This window comes from Oncorhynchus kisutch, linkage group LG13 (assembly GCF_002021735.2).
Source record: "Oncorhynchus kisutch isolate 150728-3 linkage group LG13, Okis_V2, whole genome shotgun sequence".
Taxonomy (NCBI): domain Eukaryota; kingdom Metazoa; phylum Chordata; class Actinopteri; order Salmoniformes; family Salmonidae; genus Oncorhynchus; species Oncorhynchus kisutch.
The window spans coordinates 47604093-47626419 of NC_034186.2; the positions used below are offsets into that span (position 1 = coordinate 47604093).

A 22327-nucleotide genomic window follows, 5' to 3' on the forward strand; every position below is an offset into this window, starting at 1 on the left:
TCACATAATTTTTTTTGTCATTTCCTGTTTTACAGCTTCGGTGCTCTGGAGCCTGGTGTTGTCACCAAGGAGCGTTCGTACTCCGTCGGGAACATGTTTCAGCTGCTGCACAACGCTGACATCCCTCCTCCCATAGATGGTCTGCCTGTACAAGCACCACCTGGACTGGACACAGCTAGACAAACTTATCTTTTTGAGAAGATCAGGGAGTTTTGTGACTAAGAGGCTATTGACATCACACGCCCTGCACCAAAGTCAAGGGCAGGACAGAATCGGGCTCTCCGAATATAGATTCCCTTGTTCTTGCGTGGTTCGGACGGATTCCCAGTCATCAGCACTATCTGCAGTGCCTCTATTCAAATGACTGTGATAAGAAGAATGGCGCCGGAGAGGATGGTTGATGTTTTACGTGCTCCTAACCAACTGTGTTATTTTATTCGTCTTTTTGCATTGTTTGTAACTTATTTTTTAAACTTATTTTGTACATAATGTTTCTGCTACCATTTCTTATGACCGAAAATAACTTCTGGACATCAAAACAGCGATTACTCACCACCAACTGGTAGAAGCTTTATCCTTTAATGAGTCCAACGAGAATGAAATACTTCTTTCCCGGGAACGGGCCCAAATCCCTGTCATTTACATGAAGAGAAGAAAAAAAAGGGGGCGGAGGTCGGGCTGCCTTCTGAGAATTCGTAGGCAAGTAACGCTGAAACATGCATGAGAGCATGTGTGATCACGCTCTTCGCAGCTGATGTGAGTAAGAACAGGTCAACATTCACAAGGCCGCAGGGCCAGACGGATTACCAGGACGTGTACTCCGAGCATGCGCAGACCAACTGGCAAGTGTCTTCACTGACATTTTCAACCTCTCCTTGTCTAAGTCTGTAATACCAACATGTTTCAAGCAGACCACCATAGTCCCTGTGCCCATGAACACTAAGGTAACCTGCCTAAATGACTACCAACCCGTAGCACTCACGTCTGTAGCCATGAAGTGCACACTATTATCCCAGAAACCCTAGACCCTCTCCAATTTGCATACCACCCTAACAGGTCCACAGATGATGCGATCTCTTGCACTCCACATTGCCCTTTCCCACCTGACATAAGGAACACCTATGTGGGAATGCTATTAATTGACTACTACACCTGAGACTTAACACCTCACTCTGCAACTGGACTTCCTGACGGGCCACCCCAGGTGGTAAGGGTTAGTAACAACATTTCTGCCACTCTGATCCTCAACACGTGGGCCCCTCGGGTGTGTGCTTTGTCCCCTCCTTTACTCCCTGTTCACTCATGACTGCACGACCAGGGACGACTCAAGCACCATCATTAAGTTTGCCAATGACACAACCGTGGTAGGCCTGATCAACTACGAGACGGCCTATAGGGGGAGGTCAGGGACCTGGCCGTGTGGTGCCAGACAACAACCTCTCCCTCAACGTGATGAAGAAAAAGGAGATGATTGTGGACTACAGGAAAAGGAGGACCGAGCACGCCCCATTCGGCATCGATGGGGCTGTAGTGGAGCAGGTCAAAAGCTTCAAGTTCCTTGGTGTCCACATCACCAACAAACTAACATGGTCCATGCACACCTAGACAGTCATGAAGAGGGCACGACAAAACCTATTCCCCCTCAGGATACTGAAAAGATTTGGCATGGTTCCTCAGATTCTCAAAAGGTTCTATAGCTGCACCATCAAGAGCATTGCATTGGTTGCATCACTGGCTGGTTTGGCAACTGCTCGGCCTCCGACCGCAAGGCACTACAGAGAGTAGTGTGTACAGCCCAGTACATCACCGGGGCCAAGCTTCCTGCCATCCAGGACCTCTATACCAGGCAGTGTTAGGGTAAGGCCCTAAAAATAGTCAGACTCCAGCCACCCTAGTCATAGACTGTTCTCTCTGCTACCGGAGCGCCAAGTCGAGGTCCAAAAAGCTTCTTAACAGCTTCTACCCCCAAGCCATAAGACTCTTGAACAGCTAATCAAAGGGCTACCCAGACTCCTCTTTTACGCTGCTGCTACTCTCTGTTTAATTTATGCATAGTTACTTTAACTCTACCTACATGTTGGGGCGGCAGGGTAGCCTAGTGGTTAGAGCGTTGGACTAGTAACCGTAAGGTTGCAAGTTCAAACCCCCGAGCTGACAAGGTACAAATCTGTCGTTCTGCCCCTGAACAGGCAGTTAACCCACTGTTCCTAGGCCGTCATTGAAAATAAGAATTTGTTCTTAACTGACTTGCCTGGTTAAATAAAGGTAAAATAAAAAATTCATAAAAATGTACATATTACCTCAACTAACCGGCACATTGACCCCCTTAATATAGCCTCGTTATTGTTATTTTACTGCTGCTCCTTTAGTTGTTACTTTTATTTATTATTTTATTTTGGTGTTTTTTTATTTATTCGTTTTTTTTAAACTACATTGTTGGTTAGGCCTTTTAAGTAAGCTTTTCACTAAGTTCTATCTGTTGTATTCAGCACGTGACAAATAACATAAGATTTGTTTGATGTTAATAGTTAGCAATTAATACTTAACAAATGGTAGGACATTTCTGTTCTGTTTAATTCTGTGTTTCTGTAAAGAGATGGTTTCCTGCAATTAGTCTGGGCGTATGGTCAAGTAAATGCGTTTTGCTAGAGATAGCTTGGGCTGACAATGACTTGGTGATAATTACCTAAAGTTGGCATTCTATAGACAAGATGTGGTATGTGTGTGACCCGAGATAGCCTGGAAGAGTTTAGAACAATGCCTCATTGTCTGATCATCCTGGCATCTGGGAAACTAAGCCGGGTTGGAAGAATAACAATATCTTCTGTAGGTAACCAGGTGATGAACAAGGTGGCTTATGGGAGTTGGAACCAGCCTGACTAAGCATTTTTAGGTCCTATATAACATCAGTTTTTTTCATTATCAGTTAAGCACTCGGCAACGCGTGTGGGGTCGACGGTTTCATTATTGCAATAATTAATTGATATTAAATAAAAATGATTGTTTTTCAAGAAATGACTGTCTCTCTCAATACTGAATTTCCACGAGATGATTCTCCTAACACACATTGCTGCTACTATTATATATATTTTTATCCTGCTGCTCAGGGACTTTACCCCTGATTGTATGCTTATAACTACCTCATCTATCACTGATATTGTTCTTGTACATACTGTATATTATTTTCTTTATATTGACACTGTTTCTGATATTGCTACTATGCAAGTAAGCATTTGGCTGTAGCATTTACCCCTTCTGTAGCATTTACCCCTTCTGTAGAGACCCATCCACTTAGCAAGATGTGGCTGGGGGTTATAGCATTTTTTTCACATTACCCATTAATTTAGACAAGTGTGTCTGGGTAAGCGTGATATATACTTATAAAATATTTGTTTACCTGTAATTTTTCCTTATTGTAGGCTACTACTTTAACCACTTTTAGTATTAATCTTTACTACACTACTCTCTGTTTAGCACATGACCTCACATGTGAATCCTTAAAGAGATGGGTGTGAACAATGCTGAATGGATGTAGATAAAGGAGAGCTCTCCAGTAGGTACCAAAACTTTAAAAGGCCATTTTCTCAAAAGTGAGGTTACAAGTTTATCAAACTTCAAAGCATAATTACTTTCTCATTGTTTCTCAAATGCAGTGGATGAGATTCCAGTTTGTAGCTTTGTGTCTCAGCTTTTAAGGTCACGCCACAGCATCTCAATCGGATTCAAGTCCGGACTTTGACTAGGCCACTCCAAAACCTTCATTTAGTTTTTTTAAGCCATTCAGAGGTGGACTTGCTGGTGTGTTTTGGATCAATGTCCTGCTGCAGAACCCAAGTGCGCTTCAGCTTGAGGTCACGAACTGATGGCCGGACATTCTCCTTCAGGAACTTTTGGTAGAGAGCAGAATTCATGGTTCCATCAATCACAGCAAGTCGTCCAGGTCCCAAAGCAGCCCCAGACCATCACACTACCACCACCATATTTGACTGTTGGCAGGATGTTCTTTTTCTGAAATGCTGTGTTACTTTTACGCCAGATGTAACGGGACGCACACCTTCCAAAAAGTTCAACTTTTGTCTTGTCAGTCTTGGGAATCAATCAAGATGTTTTTTTGCCAAAAGTGAGATGAGCCTTTATGTTATGGATGCCATTTTTGCACAGTCTTTCTTATGGTTGACTCATGAACACTGACCATAACTGAGGCAAGTGAGGCCTGCAGTTCTTTAGATGTTGTTGTGGGGTAATTTTGGTAGGCCGGCCACTCCTGGGAAGGTTCACCACTGTTCCAAATTTTCTCCATTTGTGGATAATGGCTCTCACCATGGTTCGCTGGAGTCCCAAAGCTTTAGAAATGGCTTTGTAACCCTTTCCAGACTGATAGATGTCAATTACTTTGTTTCTCATCTGTTCCTGAATTTCTTGATGTCTTGCTTTTTGAGATCTTTTGGCCTACTTCACTTTGTCAGACAGGTTCTATTCAAGTGATTTCTTGATTCAACAGGTCTGGCAGTAATCACGCCTGGGTGTGGCTAGTGAAATTGAACTCAGCTTTCCAAAAAATTTGATTAACCACAGTAAATTCATGATTTAACAAGGGGAGGCAATTACTTTTTCACATAGGGACATGAAGGTTCGGATAGCTTTTTTCCCTTAATAAATAAAATTAACACTTAACTGCATTTTGTGTTTACTTGGGTTATCTTTGTGTAATATTTAAATTTGTTTGATGATCTGAAACATTTAAGTGTGACAAATGTGCAAAAAATATAAGAAATCAAGAAGAGGGCAAATACTTTTTTTCACTGCACTGTATATCCACAGTAAAACGAGTCCTATATTGACATAACCTGAAAGGCCGCTCAGCAAGGAAGAAGCCACTGCTCCAAAACCGCCATAAAAAAGCTAGACTACGGTTTGCAACTGCACATGGGGAAAAGATTGTACTTTTTGGAGAAATGTCCTCTGGTCTAATGAAACAAAAATAGAACTGTTACACGCTACAAACGTATTTCCTCCAACGTTATAATGAAAAGGCTCCCCTCTGTTCCAAAACATGTTTTCTGGAGACTTGTGAGTGGAGTGCTGATGACATCGCCCACTGTATGCGCTTTCGGTAACCTGATTGTGTCCAGACTGAGGATAAATCCGCACACAATGCATCCCTGACCAACTCCTGAAGTGGTCAGCCAGATTGGAACACAATCAGACCACAAAGCGACTTTTGTGCATCTAGGCCAGGCCTGGGAAATGGCCAGCCCGGGGGCCATATGCGGCCCGCAGAATCATGCTCAGATCACATAAAGAATTTGCTATAGTAAAGTTTTGAAAACTTATTTGTTAATCAAATTAAAAGCCCAATGAATACTCTCCTTTGTGTAATGATTTAACTCCCACCGCTTGTGGGACATTTACTTTGAATGCACGTATAAATAACAACTGCACAAGGACAGACAGTGACTGACAGGCTGACACACACGTCACAGTTAGTAGCTAGCTAGAAATTGCGCAAAAGTGAGTTTTTCAGAAATTTCAAAGGAAAGTAGACAATGAATATAGGATGTTCCATTAAGAGTGGACATTTTATTATTGATATTTATTGAGGTATCAGGGAAAGCTGTGTGCTTAATGTGCAAAGAGAGCATCGCTGTCTTGAAAGACTACAACTTGTCCTGACACTTCCAGACGAAGCATGCAGAAAAATATAGGAATATGTCTTCTGAGCAGAGGGCAAGTGCATCCAAAGAGTTGCTTTCTCAGTTGCAAAAGAATCAATGACTTTTCACAAAACTGCATTCAGCAAACAACGGAATTGCAATAGCTAGCTATGTACTGTCCCACAAAATTGCTAAACATAGCAAGCCATTCGCTGAGGGCGAATTGGTTAAATAATGTTTAATTGACTCTGCAGCAAGACTTTGCTCCGACAAGAAAGATCTGTTTGAAAATGTTTCCCTGTCAAGACGAACAGTGACACGGTTTGTTGAGGACATCTTAGAGAACATGGAACAACAGTTGAAAGACCGGGTAAAGGATTTCACATATTTCTCCTTGGCCCTGGATGAGAGCAGGTGACAAGATGCAGTTGTTGATATTCTTACGAGGCATAACCCCAGACTTTGAAATTACAGAGGAGCTTGCTTCAGTGCAGTCAATGAAGAGCACAACCGCAGGGAAACATTTATTGGGGGAGGTTAATAAGTGTGTGGCAAAGCTGGGACTGAGTTTTGAAAACGTATCCAGTGTTACCACTGATGGGTGCCCAAACTTGACAGGAAAAAATGTGGCCTTTTGAAAAGGATACAAGATCAAGTAGCTGAGCTGATCCCAGATCAGAAAATAATTTTCCTGCATTGCATTATTCATCAGGAGATGCTCGGTAAATGTGTTCTGAAAATGAGCCATGTTGTAGATACAGTCACTAAAGTGGTAAACTTCATAAGAGCAAAATCTTTAAACCGCAGGCAGTTTGTCTTGCTGTTGGAAGAGACAGTCGGGTCATGCAGATCTCCCCTACCACACAAAGGTGAGATGGCTGAGTTTGAGGAAGGTGCATAAAAGGGTGTGGGACCTAAAGTCGGAGATTGCTGAGTTATTGCAAATGAAAGGAAAATATGTGGATTTCCCTCAACTGCAAGATAAAGAATGGTTGGCAGATTTTTGCCTTCACTGTGGACATCATGGCCCTCATGAATGAACTGAATTCCCAACTACAAGGGAAAATATGTGGATTTCCCTCAACTGCAAGATAAAGAATGGTTGGCTGATTTTTGCCTTCACTGTGGACATCATGGCCCTCATGAATGAACTGAATTCCCAACTACAAGGGGGGACTTTTTCCCCAACTTTTTGCACATTCGATGTACAGCCTTGTCAAAGCTTTCAAGGGAAAATTGCTCCTCCTGACCCGCCAAGGAGGGGCCAATGAACGCACCCACCTTCTGACACTACTAGTCTGTTCCCTATCAGATGACCAACGGGAGAAGTATACATCGCTGATACGTGCTTTGAATGGTGAGTTTTCTCATCGTTTTTAGGATTTCAAAGTGTTGGAAAATGACATGCTGTTGGTTTCCTCTCCTTTCACCTTCAATGTGGATAACGCTCCCACTGACCTGCAACTTGAGCTTATCGGTCTTCAGTCTGATGCAGCGATTGGAGAACTATTCAAAACAATGTCACTGACGAGGTTCTATGCATTTCCAAAGATTAGGAGTAATGCTCAGAAGATGTTTGTACTGTTTGGGTCAACCTATGTATGTGAACAGACATTTTCAGTGATGAAATATAACAAGTCAAGGCACAGATCATCTCTTACTTACCTCTCAGCAATCCTGCGCATAGCGACATCAGAAACTATACCAGACTTCACTGCTCTAGTCAATGCCCATCAGAGACTTCACTCCTCACACTGATTGAGTAGTTTAAATGTAATGTTGAGCTCTCTTTCTTGTGTTTTTGTGCATACCCGTTAACAAGAGTTCTGTCCGTGGTGCTGAATGCACAGTGTACTTTTCCCTCCGTGTAGTTCATTGCATGTTTAATAATGAATGTAAGTGCCAAGTGTAGACAAAACCTAGGAGAGGAGAGGTAGTCTATAGGATACTGAATCTGAAGCAGCAAGAATGATGAGAGAGCGGATACTTGCACTTTCTCTTCAGTTACATTTTGCCTACCTTTTAGGAGTGGGACAATTTGCAGGCAGAGACAATAAATGGGTTATCAATATTTATTTCCAGAAAATGTAGTAGGCCTAAAGTATAGCCTAATCATATTAAGTTAAATTATTTGGAAAGATTACTGCACTGTGCTTCTCCGCCCATGCGGAGGGTTGTTAAGGGAAGGTATATTACTGAAAACGTTCAAAGTTTGCCAGTAAACTACCAGATTTTTGGTTTCTTTCAAGTTAGGGGGGAATGTATCTATCTATTGGCCTTTTGATTTAAGATTATCACAGGTGTCTAATTATCCCTGGCCCTTAGTGTGTAAAATATTCAAATAAGATAAAAAATATATATATGGCATTCCAGAGCTTTACATCCTAAATATAAACTATCAACTAGGTGAATACCATTGGTGTTTCATATGAGGGTTTCAACATGAGATATCCTTTTTTTTTTTTTCTAAACTTTTATTTATGTAAATTTGTCTTTTTTGTAAATGTTTTGGCGCCAAACTAGTGGTAGTTGTGAAAAAAGTAAATAGTTGGAAAGTTGAAAGTAAATAGTTGGAGTTCATGGAAAATTATTCCATTGTTTATTAGAAAAAACAAATCATTAATTAGCCAATTATTTTTCTTAAATCACATGGTGTATCCACTAGAAACTAATAGACAATATGGACACAGATATAAAAATGAATACTATATATCTGAAAAAAAGGTTATTAAAGTATAAATTACCAAAGTTAACATAGATTGCCAGAAATGACCTAGGTATTTGAACCCAGGTGTGGTGTGTTTGTTTTCTGTTCTGTGGGAGGCTGGGATAGCAGATGTAGGCTACAGACAGTGACAAACCTGTGTTTCTGCGTGTGTGTACACTCTGCAGGTGTGAGAGCCGCCAGCACTGGGACAGTCCATCTGTGTGTCAGTCTGTGCAGGTGTGTGTCAGTCGACTGGCACAGCTCGGAATGCAAGATGCTGTTCTCCCTGGGGATGCTGATGCTGTCCGCCACACAGATCTACACCATCTTTACCGTGCAGCTCTTTGCCTTCCTCAACCTGCTGCCCGTCGAGGCCGACATCTCTGCCGTGAGTCCCGCAGACTGAGAGACGGATGGGCGCGTGGGTGGGCAGGCAGGCATGCATGCAGGAAGGCAGATAGACGGACAGATACACAAACAGACAGACGTGGTCTACAGACATTCAGACAGACTGACTGACTGACTCACTGGTTTACAGAAAACATATTTTGTCTCTGTGCTTGGAGCTTCTAGTTATTAACACCACCAAGTAGTTCATGATACGATTTGTATTCTTATTTCTCTTTCAGTACACATTTGACAACAAAACGGGAAACTTTGATGACCTGCCTGCACGGTTTGGGTACCGGTTGCCCAGCGATGGACTCAAGGTGGGTACAACAATGGTCCATATGTTGACTGTTTACATACCCAGTCATTTCACTGCCATTGACACAAGTTAAAGTATAACCATCATCAGAATATGAACGATAAGCATGGAATCCAATTTTCGGGGGCATTTTTTCTTGAGATAGTTTTTCTGAGATGGGCATACTAATGTAAAACAAAAAATGTGTAACAGAGTGAATTGATTATCAAAAATGATCACTAATGCATATACACTGAGTGTACAAAACATTAGGAACTCCTTCCTAATATTGAGTTTAGGGCTGACCTCAATTAGTCGACTGGTCGATTGTTTGGTCATTAGGCTGTTGGTCGACTGAGATTGTTTTAGTCGAACAATAACAAATATATATGTTTTAGTAGAGCAATAACAAATAAATATATATATAAAACAATTTCGGTCGACCAACTGCTTAACGACCAAACAATCGACCAGTCGACTAATATACAGTACCAGTCAAAAGTTTGGACACACCTACTCATTCAAGGGTTTTTCTTTATTTTACTATTTTCTACATTGTAGAATAATAGTGAAGACATCAAACTATGAAATAACACACATGGAATCATGTAGTAACCAAAAAAGTGTTAAACACCCCTTTATATTTTTTGGGTAAACAGAATGGCAACCGTATGTTTTTCATGTTATGTTCCTCATTCTAATCGAGTGGCATCCTCTGACTTCCACTCTTCTTAAATATAGACTGAACATCGAAACCAGCGTTTCCTGTGGAAAGTTTATGATGCGACACATGCCCATACAAACCAAGCAAAACTGGTCAAGCCAACCAAAACCAAGCCAAATTGAGGAAGCAAAATTGGTGTTAGACTAGGCCCTGTTTACTTTGGGGTAGCCTAATCACTGATCTAAAATAATAGATTGCTGTAGGTTATGCGTTGGAACCCCTGATTTCTCCTATCCAGTCATGTCAGATCTGTGACTAGTCCATGCTCTGGATGCAGGAAGGGGAGTGGCCTGGGAAAGTGGAGGGTGGTAGCTGGATTCAGCCTGCGTCTTTGGAGTGGGGCTGTGGCTATGTACACATCTTTCCTGTGCGAAACATGGAGAGAGCTGAGGGTGAGGTCTTGATAAAGACTGGGAGCTAAGCTGGACCTAAACGGACTGACTGACTATCTCTGTGTTCTCATAGTCATCCAGTACATAATGACAGATCTCTTTAATGGTGAACTTATGCCCATTGCTCCTGACTATTTTAGGTGGTCTCTGCTTTTCTGAAAACTCGTCAAAATAACTTATAAACAAAGTCGTTTTGAATAATTCTGTGCTGGTTTGAGCAAGATCATGCTGACCGATTTCCTGTCCACAGATCTACTGCCAAAATCTATACAACCAATCCATGGTGAAAAGTTACACATTCCTGTAACATTACCTGTGCTTTAGTCAGTGTGTGGGTATTTTCATCCCTTGTTGTTTTTGTCTGAGCCAGTGCTTGCATTTACAAAATGACATTTTTTGGTAGCCTACTTAGAGACTGAACCTCATGCACTCATATTCTAGCCTGGAGCATTACTTACATTTCAGCACAGCCCAGTAGCTGCTATCTATGCCACTGTGTTAGAGCATTGGTGCTGGCACTCCCAGGATACGTCCCAAATGACACCCTATTCCCTATATAGTGCACTACTTTTGACCAGTGCCCATAAGGCTCTGGTCTAAAGTAGTGCACTACATAGGAGAAAGAGCCATTTCCTCACAGCAGAGCAGAGTGAGGCCTGAATCCAGATACACTATATATCCAGAAGTATATGGACACACCTTCAAATTAGAGGATTTGGCCATTTCTGCCACACCCGTTCCTGACAGTTGTCTAAAATCGAGCACACAGCTATGCAATTTCATGGACAAAGATTGGCAGTAGAATGGCCTTACTGAAGAGCTCAGTGACTTTCAACATTGCACCGTCATAGGATGCCACCTTTCCATCAAATCAAATTGTATTTGTCACATGTGCCAAATACAACAGGTGTAGTAGACCTTACCGTGAAATGCTTACTTACAAGCCCCTAACCAACAATGCAGTTCAAGAAATAGAGTTAAGAAAATATTTACTAAATAAACTAAAGTAAAAAATATAATAAAAAGTTACATAACAATAATGAGGCTATATGTCACGTTCGTTGTATGGATGAGACCAAGGCGCAGCGTGATGTGAATACATTTTCTATTTTAATGAAACGAAGAACACTTCAACAAATTTACAAAACAACAAAACAAACGTGACAGCTATATAGAATAAGTGCAGACACAGGCAACTAATACATAGACAATCACCCACAAATTACCCAAGGAATATGGCTGCCTAAATATGGTTCCCAATCAGAGACAATGATATAAACAGCTGCCTCTAATTGAGAACCAATCCAGGCAACCATAGACATACAAAACACCTAGACTAGTAAACAACCCCATAAACATACAAAAACCCTAGACAGGACAAAAACACAACAAACCACCCCATGTCACACCCTGACCTAACCAAAATAATAAAGAAAACAAAGATAACTAAGGTCAGGGCGTGACACTATATTCAGGGGGGTGCCGGTACCGAGTCAATGTGCAGGCGTACAGGTTAGTCGAGGTAATTTGTAGATGTAGGTAGGGGTAAAGTGACTATGCATAGATAATAAACAGCGAGTGGCAGCAGTGTAAAAACAAAGGTGGGGGGTGTTCAATGTTAACAGTCCGGGTGGCCATTGGATTAATTGTTCTTGTAGTTTGGGGGTAGAAGCTGTTAAGGAGCCTTTTGGACCTAGACTTGGTGCTCCAGTACCGCTTGCCGTGCGGTAGCAGACTGTTCTCTCTATGACTTGTGTGACTGGAGTCTTTTACAATTTTTTGGGGCCTTCCTCTGACACCGCCTAGTATATAGGTCCTTGATGGCAGGAACCTTGGCCCCAGTGATGTATTGGGCCATACGCACTACCTTCTGCAGCACATTACGGTCGGATGCCGAGCAGTTGCCATACCAGGCAGTGATGCAATGGTGCAGGATCTGGGGATCCATGCCAAATCTTTTCAGTCTCCTTGGGGGACAAAGGTGTTATTGTACCCTCTTCACAACTGTCTTGGTGTGTTTGGACTAGAGGTCGACCGACTATGATTTTTCAACGGCAATACCGATACCGATTATTGGAGGACCAAAAAAAGCCGATACCGATTAATCGGACGATTTTCTAAATGTTTTATTTATTTGTAATAATGACAATTACAACAACATTGAATGAACACAAATTTTAACTTAGTATATTAATATAATACTTCAATAAAATCAATTTAGCCTCAAATAAATAATGCAAAAACAAAGTGTTGGAGAAGAAAGTAAAAGTGCAATATGTGCCATGTAAGAAAGTTCCTTGCTCAAAACATGGTTCCTTTTAACATGAGTCTTCAATCTTCCCAGGTAAGAAGTTTTAGGTTGTAGTTATTATAGGAATTATAGGACTATTTCTCTCTATACCATTTGTATTTCATATACCTTTGACTATTGGATGTTCTTATAGGCACTTTAGTATTGCCAGTGTAACAGTATAGCTTCCATCCCTCTCCTCGCCCCTACCTGGGCTCGAACCAGGAACACATCGACAACAGCCATCCTCGAAGCATCGTTACCCATGCAGAGCAAGGGGAATAACTACTCCAAGTCTCAGAGCGAGTGACGTTTGAAACGCTATTAGGATTTGGCCATTTCTGCCACACCCGTTCCTGACAGTTGTCTAAAATCGAGCACACAGCACCCCGCTAACTAGCTAGCCATTTCACATCGGTTACACCAGCCTAATCTCGGGAGTTGATAGGCTTGAAGTCATAACCAGCGCAATGCTTGAAGCACAACGAAGAGCTGCTGGCAAAACGCACGAAAGTGCTGTTTGAATGAATGCTTACGAGCCTGCTGGTGCCTACCTTCGCTCAGTCAGACTGCTCTATCAAATCATAGACTTAATTATAATATAGTAACCCACAAAAATGAGAGCTTAGGTCATTAATATGGTTAAATATGGAAACTATCACTTTGAAAACAAGACATTTATTCTTTCGTGAAATACGGAACCGTTCCGTATTTTATCTAACGGGTGGCATCCATAAGTCTAAATATTCCTGTTACATTGCACAACCTTCAATGTTATGTCATAATTACGTAAAATTGTGGCAAATTAGGCGGCCCAAACTGTTGCATATACCCTGACTCTGCGTGCAATGAACGCAAGAGAAGTGACACAATTTCACCTGGTTAAAATAGCCTGCTAACCTGGATTTCTTTTAGCTAAATATGCAGGTTTAAAAATATATTCTTCTGTGTATTGATTTCAAGAAAGGCATTGATGTTTATGGTTAGATACACATTGGAGCAAGGACAGTCCTTTTTCGCGAATACGCACCACATCGATTATAGCAGGACACGCTAGATAAACTACTAATATCATCAACCATGTGTAGTTAACTAGTGATTATGATTGATTGATTGATTGTTTTTTATAAGATAAGTTTAATGCTAGCTAGCAACTTACCTTGGCTTACTGCATTCGCGTAACAGGCAGACTCCTCGTGGAGTGCCATGAGAGGCAGGTGGCATCCCGATTAATCGGTTGACCTCTAGTTTGGACCATGATAGTTTGTTGGTGATGTGGACACCAAGGAATATGAAACTCTCGACCCATTCCACTACAGCTTCGTCAATGTTAATGGGGGCCTGTTCGGCCATCCTTTTCCTGTAGTCCACGATCAACTCCTTTGTCTTGCTCACATTGAGGGAGAGGTTGTTTACCTGGCACCACACTGCCAGGTCTCTGACCTCCTCCCTATAGGCTGTCTCGTCGTTGTCGGTGATCAGACCTACCACTGTTGTATCGTCAACAAACCTAATGATGGTGTTGGAGTCGTGCTTGGCCACGCAGTTGTGGGTGAACAGCGAGTACAGGAGGGGACTAAGCACGCACTCCATTGTTGAGGATCAGCGTGGCAGATGTGTTGTTGCCAACCCTTACCACCTGGAGGTGACCCGTAAGGAAGTCCAAGATCCAGCTGCAGAGGGAGGTGTTTAGTCCCAGGGTCCTTAGCTTAGTGATGAGCTTTGTGGGCACTATGGTGTTGAATGCTGAGCTGTAGTCAGTGAACAGCATTCTCACATAGGTGTTCCTTTTATCCAGGTGGGAAAGGGCAGTGTGGAGTCCAATTGAGATTGCATCATCTGTGGATCTGTTGAGGTATGCGAATTGGAGTGGGTCTAGAGTTTCCGGCATGATGGTGTTGATGTGAGCCATGGCCAGCCTGTCAAAGCACTTCATGGTTACCAACGTGAGTGCTACTGGGCGGTAGTCATTTAGGCAGATTACCTTCACATTCTTGGGCACAGGGACTATGGTGGTCTGCTTGAAACGTGGGTATTACAGACTCTGTCAGGGAGAGGTTGAAAATGTCAGGGAAGACAGTTGCCAGTTGGTCCGCACATGCTCTGAGTACACTGCCTGGTAATCCGGCTGGCCCCGCGGCCTTGTGAATGTTGGCCTCTTTAAAGGTCTTGCTCACATCGGCTACAGAGAGCGTGATCACACAGTCGTCCGGAACAGCTGGTGCTCTCATTGCATACTTCAATGTTGCTTGCCTCGAAGCAGGCATAGAAGGAATTTAGCTCGTCTTGTGGCTCGTGTCACTGGGAAGCTTGCGGCTGGGTTTCCCTTTGTAGTCTGTAATAGTTTTCAAAGAGCATCAGAGCCAGTGTAGTAGGATTCAATCTTAGTCCTGTATTGACGCTTTGCCTGTTTTTATGGTTTGTTTGAGGGCATAGCAGGATTTCTTATAAGCGTCCAGATTAGTGTCCCGCTCCTTGAAACGGCAGCTCTAGCCTTTAGCGCGGTGCAGATGTTGCTTGTAATCCATGGCTTCTGGTTGGGATATGTCACTGTGGGGACGACGTCGTCAATGCACGTGTTGATGAAGCCGGTGACTGAGGTGGTATACTCCTCAATGCCATTGGATGAATCACGGAACATATTCCAGTAGGTGCTAGCAAATCAGTCCTGTAGCGTAGCATCCGCATCAACTGACCACTTCCGTATTGAGCGAGTCGCTGGTGCTTGCTTCTTTAGTTTTTGCGTGTAAGCAGGAATCAAGAGGATATAATTATAGTCAGATTTGCCAAATGGAGGGCGAGGGAGAGCTTTGTATGCGTCTCTGTGTGGATTAAAGGTGGTCTAGGTTTTTATTTCTCCTCTGGTTGCACATGTGACATGCTGATGGAAATTAGGTAAAACTGATTTAAGTTTACCTGCATTTCACCAAAGATTAACGAGACGTCTCTGGCCACTAGGAGCGCCGCTTCTGGATGAGCATTTTCTTGATTGCTTATGACTTTATAGCTTGTTTTATGCGGTCTTAGTGCCAGCATCGGTTTGTGGTGGTAAATAGACCGCAACGAATAATATCGTTTAGAACTCTCTTGGTAAATAGTGTGGTATACAGCTTATCATGATGTACACTACCTTAGGAGAGCAATACCTCGAGCTGTTATTGACAAATAGACAAGACAGCAGCTCCCCTCATCTTACCAGACATAGCTGTTCTGTCCTGCCGATTCACAGAAAACCCAGCCAACTGTATATTATCCGTGTCGTCGTTCAGCCACGACTTAGGATAGTCTCGACCATAGATCATCGAGTTTGTTTTCCAGTGATTGCACTTTGGCCACTCGTTTACAAATCCTAACAAGGCACCCCAACCTACTCCTTTGGTATCTCTACCTTTTCTTCACGGTAATGACAGGGAGTGGGCCTGTTCTCCGGAAAGCAGTACATCCTTCGTGTCAGACTCGTTAAAGTTAAACTTTTGTTCAGTTCACGGTGAGTAATCGCTGTTATGATGTCCAGAAGCTCTTTTCGGTCATAAGAGCCAGTAGCAGCAACTTTATGTATAAAATAAAAAGTTACAAAAATGTAAAAAAAACTAAGAAAATCGCACAGTAGGCATCCCCTCCTGCCCCATTATTATTAACAAGTCACGGGTCAACTGTAAGTGCTGTTATTGTGAAGTGGAAACGTCTAGGAGCAACAACGGCTCAGCCGCAAAGTGGAATGCCACACAAGCTCACAGAACGGGACCGCTGAAGCGCGTAGCGCGTAAAAATCATCTGTCCCCGGTTGCAACACTTACTTCCGTGTTCCAAACTACCTCTGGAAGCAACGTCAGCACAAGAACTGTTCATGGCCCGAGCAAGCCAAAGATCACCATGCTCAATGCCAAGTGTCGGCTGGAGTGGTGTAAAGCTTGCCGCCATTTGACTCAGGAGTAGAGGTCGACCGATTAATCGGAATGGCCGATTAATTAGGGCCGATTTCAAGTTTTCATAACAATCGGAAGTCTGTATTTTTGGGCACCGATTTTGCAGATTTTTTTTTATTTTTATACCTTTTATTTAACTAGGCAAGTCAGTTAAGAACACATTCTTATTTTCAATGGCCTAGGAACGGTGGGTTAACTGCCTTGCTCAAGGGCAGAACGACAGATCTTCACCTTGTCAGCTCGGGAGATTCAATCTTGCAACCTTACAGTTAACCACCTGCTCTAACCACCTGCCTCTCATTGCACGCCACGAGGAGCCTGCCTGTTACGCGAATGCAGTAGAAGCCAAGGTAAGTTGCTAGCTAGCAGTAAACCCATCTTATAAAAAACAATCAGTCAATCATAATCACTATTTATAACTACACATGGTTGATGATATTACTATTATTGTATGTTTGTTTTACTCCATGTGTAACTCTGTGTCGTTGTATGTGTCGAACTGCTTTGCAGTTTTTATCTTGGCCAGGTCACAATTGTAAATGAGAACTTGTTCTCAACTTGCCTACCTGGTTAAATAAAGGTGAAATAAAATAAAAATAAAATACAAAAATTACTAGTTTATCTAGCGTGTCCTGCGTTGCATATAATCGATGCAACGCTGGGGGATGATTTAACAAAAGCGCATTTGTGAAAAAAGCACAATCGTTTGACGACTGTACCTAACCATAAACACCAATGCCTTTCTTAAAATCAATACACAGAAGTATATATTTTTAAACCTGCATATTTAGCTAAAAGAAATTCAGGTTAGCAGGCAATATTAACCAGGAGAAATTGTGTCACTTCTCTCGCGTCAGGGTATATGCAACAGTTTGGGCAGCCTGGCTCATTGCGAACTAATTTGACCGAATTTGACGTAATTATGACATAACATAGAAGGTTGTGCAATGTAACAAGAATATTTAGACTTAGGGATGCCACCCCTTAGATAAAATACCGAACGGTTCCATATTTCACTGAAATAATAAACGTTTTGTTTTCAAAATGATAGTTTCCGGATTCGACCATATTAATGACCAAAGGCGCGTATTTCTGTGTGTTATGTTATAATTAAGTCTATGATTTGATAGAGCAGTCTGACTGAGCAATGGTAGGCAGCAGCAGGCTTGTAAGCATTCATTCAAACAGCACTTTTGTGTGTTTTGCCAGCAGCTCTTCACAAGCACAGCGCTGTTTATGACTTCAAGCCTATCAGCCTAATGGCTGGTGTAACCGATGTGAAATGGCTAGCTAGTTAGCAGGGTGCGAGCTAATAGCGTTTCAAACGTCACTCGCTCTGAGACTTGAAGTAGTTATTCCCCTTGCTCTGCAAGGGCTGCGGCTTTTGTGGAGCGATGGGTAACGCTGTTTCGAGTGTGGCTGTTGTCGATGTGTTCCTGGTTCGAGCCCAGGTAGGGGCGAGGAGAGGGACGGAAGCTATACTGTTACACTGGCAATACTATAGTGCCTATAAGAACATCCAATAGTCAAAGGTATATGAAATACATGTGGTATAGCGAGAAATAGTCCTATAAATACTATGTTAACTACAACCTAAAACCTCTTACTTGGAATATTGAATATATTGTCTCATGTTAAAAAGAACCACCAACTTTCATATGTTCTCATGTTCTGAGCAAGGAACTCAAACATGAGCTTTTTTACATGGCACATATTGCACTTTTACTTCTCCAACACTTTGTTTTTGCATTATTTAAACCAAATTTAACTAAATAGATTTTTATTGATGTATTATATTAAGTTAAAATAAGTGTTCATTCAGTATTGTTGTAATTGTCATTATTACAAATAAATAAATAAAAATTGGCAAATTTTTTCGGTTTCGGCGTTGAAAAATCATAATCGGTCGACCTCTACTCTGGAGCAGTGGAAACGCGTTCTCTGGAGTGATGAATCACTCTTCACCATCTGGCAGTCCGACGGACGAATCTGGGTTTGGTGGATAACAGGAGAACTATACCCCAATGCATAGTGCCAACTGTAAAGTTTGTTGGAGGAGGAATAATGGTCTGGGGCTGTTTTTCACATTTTGGGCTAGGTCCCTTAGTTCCGTTGAAGGGATATATTAATGGTACAACACAAGGTGAGGTCCATACAGAAATGGTTTGTCGAGATCGGTGTGGAAGAACTTGACTGGCCTACACAGAGCCCTGCCCTCAACCCCATCGAACACCTTTGGGATGAATTGGAACGCCGACTGCGAGCCAGACCTAATCTCCCAACACCAGTGTCCGACCTCACTAATGCTCTTGTGGCTGAAAGGAAGCAATGTTTAAACATTTAGTGGAAAGCCTACCCAGAAGAGAAGAGGCTATTATAGCAGCAAAGGGGGCACAAACTCCAAATGAATGCCTATGATTTTGGAATGAGATGTTCAACGAGCCGGTGTCCACATACTTTTGGTCATGTAGTGTACATCAGAAGTCACATGAGCTGTTTTTTTTTCCAGCTTTCTCCCTTCTGCAGGGAGGGAGAGAGCAAACTCCACTGAACTAGTTTCAATGTATGCAATCTGATTTGGTTCTGTGTGCCAAGACTACTTGTTTTCCTAGATGAGATATGTTTGGCTCTACTAGCCTAGATACCATTTTTTTGTGCTGTCTAAAATGAACCTTACTTGTGAGATTATTGTTGCGTGTCATGCTTAGTTGTTATGTTCTTGATAGTTTCATTGTAACATATGACATCATGGGATTGAAGGGGCCTAGACATTGTCCAGTACAGTTGAAACAGTATAGCTGCTACACCTTTGTGTGCAGTGTGTCTATGAAACCTACTCTATTACTCTGACTCTCGATTCATTTGTTTTAATCTTAACAAAGCACAAGCTGGAGGCAAATGAATTATTCCTGTGTTTTCTTCTGTCGATACCAGGGAAAATCTGTGTTATGCTCTGCATTTGTGACATTTCCCACTTGGATTAGGTGAGATATGTGAAGAAAGAAGGATATTTGAAATAATTTGAAATCTTAATCTGTGCTCGATTAAACTTTTTGTTTATTTTTTTTGTTGACTTTTTACCCCTTTTTCTCCCCAATTTCGTGGTGTCCAATTGTTGTAGTAGCTACTATCTTGTCTCATCGCTACAACGAAGGTTGAAAGTCATGCGTCCTCCGATACACAACCCAACCTAGCCGCACTGCTTCTTAACAGCGCGCATCCAGCCCGGAAGCCAGCCGCACCAATGTGTCGGAGGAAACACAGTGCACCTGGCAACCTTGGTTAGCGCGCACTGCGCCCGGCCCGCCACAGGAGTCGCTGCGCGATGAGACAAGGACATCCCTACCGACCAAGCCCTCCCTAACCCGGACGACGCTATGCCAATTGTGCGTCACCCCATGGACCTCCCGGTCGCGGCCGGTTATGACAGAGCCTGGGCGCGAACCCAGAGTCTCTGATGGCACAGCTGGCGCTGCAGTACAGCGCCCTTAACCACTGTGCCACCTGGGAGGCCCTGTGCTCGATTAAACTTGCCTGGTTTAATAGAACAATAGAATAGTCCCAATCTTGCATTCCAGGTAGGCTAGAGCAAACGCTCAAAGTATTTGAAAGATTTCAAATAGTATTTGAACCGAAGTCTGATTAGGTATCACGACCACCGTGCAATGCCACAGTGCAGGAGGAAGATTACTTTATTGTCCAATGTTCACGAATGGCCAAGAGATATTAGTATTTTGCTGCATCCCAAACCCTTCGAAAGACACACAGTTTGGTGAGGGTGTACAGTAGCAGAGGGCAGCCATACTACAGCACCCCTGGAGGAGGTGTTGGTGGTGGTTTAGGAGAGGGGTAAAGGCTTAATCGGTGGCATGATCTAGTCATGCTCTCCTCTAGAGTGGAAAGTCACTGAACACTGAATCACTATGCTAAAGCGAAAACCCACCTCCGGAATTGAATATGTTTAGGGAATGATTCACCAACATTGGCCCCGGATTCAAAATCTGGAACTAACAGTTGGTTGTTGAACTTGAAGGTGTTTTATTGAATTCCTCCTCAATTATACAATGCTCTGTACGGTTGTGGTTAGGGATTTCCCTCTGGGTTTCTTTGTGGGTCCATTGCCAACAGGGGGAGCTATTGTAGCTTGTTTTGAACCATGTGAAAATGTGAGACAGTAGCATTAGTCATCATGACAGTAGTCATTGCAGGCTTTGCGGAAGGTATCCAGGGAGATTTCTTGCCTGTTTTCCTTTTGAAAACAGGAGTCCAGATAAAGTTGATAACAGCTTCCAGTGCCAGTTCTTCACCATCTCTTTGTATGAAATCAAGAATGTAACAACAAAAGCTTTTGGAGTTTCTATCCATCCTATTGAAATGTGATGGTATGTTTCATACATTTTACTGTTTCATTTTCCATTCCTGCCATTTGGAGAGAATGGCAGCTTGCAATAGGTGTGTAGGTACCATTTAGACGTACGTACACACACACACACACACACACACACACACACACACACACACACACACACACACACACACACACACACACACACACACACACACACACACACACACACACACACACACACACACACACACACACACACACACACACACACACACACACACACACATAGGTCTTTCTAATGTTCCTCCTCTTGAGGGACACTTACCAGTCTCAGCATTGTGTGCGTGTCAACGTGCACTGTGTTCACACAAAAACGAAAAGGGCTGACGATCCGGAAAGGCTGGGTCCTCTTTGAAGCGCTCTGTACTGGCACTGCTCCAGAGAGCGAACTCTAGCTCCTCCACTAAAATGAACTCATCACTTTCACAGCTGACTGTAGCTGCCGAGTCATGGGCCCACCCCCACCAAATCCCGCAGCAATTTACACCTTGTTTGTGTCCTGAATGACACCCAATTGCCTACATAGTGCACTACTTTTGACCAGGCCCCATAGGGCAAAAAAAAAATAGTTGTGAACTATAAAGGGAATATGGTGCCATTTGGGACATAGGCCTCATCTTTATCTCTGACTAGCCTAACACCCCTGACTACAATCTGACTACCATCTGCACCTGATAGGATATGAAGACGCATTACACTGGATTTAATAGTACAAGGAAACGGGACAAATATGATAAAATCAACATATCCCCACATAACACGGTTATCGTTTAATCTGGAGCTAATGAATTATATCAGCTCTATTTATTACATTTCTGTCTGCAATGTTATGAACGTTTCACTCACTCGGGACAACTCTCCCTACATGGAAACACTTGAACAGAACCTCAGTCATTGGATAGTAGCAGGCCCTCAAATTCAGGAAGTATGCTTGTGATTGGACAGTATCTCTGTCATTCTCAGCTGGCCTGCGGGTAATTGGCTTCGGCCTTGGGCCTGCCCCTTTGGCTGTGTTCTGACAGGCCGAGTCATGCCCGAGGCGGGTCCCAGACTCCCAGAGCTGTAGGACCTGCTAGGTTTCATTGATGCAGTGCTCTGTGTGGACTCCACAGTCTATGTTGGCACCGTTATTCTGTTGAAAATAGCATTCTGACACAAGTACTTCAGGTGCCAATATGGTTAGCTATCTAAAACAGTACCAGCCAAACTCTGAGCGGTCTCTGGCTTTTGGGCTGATCCTACACTCTCTGTCTTTCCCTTTTGCTCTCTCTCGCTCTCTCTCCTCTGTCTCTCCCGTCCTGCAGCACAGGACATTTTAGGCAACCAGAAGAATTCAATGCCAAGATATGATCTCTTGTTTGGGTTTGTTTCATCTGTGGATTTTACCGTGGATTTGATCAGTCTTAGGGAACCATTTGGGACTTAGATATCTCGTGCACTACTTTTGAACCTGTGGGCCCTGGTCAAAAATAATGCACTAAATAAGGAATTGGGTGCCATTTGGAACATTACCTTACTACTCTCGTGGCAAGGGAGGG

The 22327-nt window shown here is 42.7% G+C and overlaps 1 protein-coding gene across 2 annotated transcripts in view; it reads left to right on the plus strand.

Annotated features, from left to right (window-relative positions):
• Positions 1 to 22327, plus strand: part of LOC109902254 (E3 ubiquitin-protein ligase RNF13-like) — a 98695-nt gene that overhangs the window by 12084 nt on the left and 64284 nt on the right. For both annotated transcript variants that reach the window (XM_020498463.2, XM_020498464.2), the window contains exons 2-3: positions 8547 to 8749; positions 8991 to 9071. In XM_020498463.2, the coding sequence (XP_020354052.1) occupies positions 8636 to 8749; positions 8991 to 9071 (195 nt within the window). In that variant the 5' untranslated portion in view covers positions 8547 to 8635. The remainder of the gene's footprint in view (positions 1 to 8546; positions 8750 to 8990; positions 9072 to 22327) is intronic.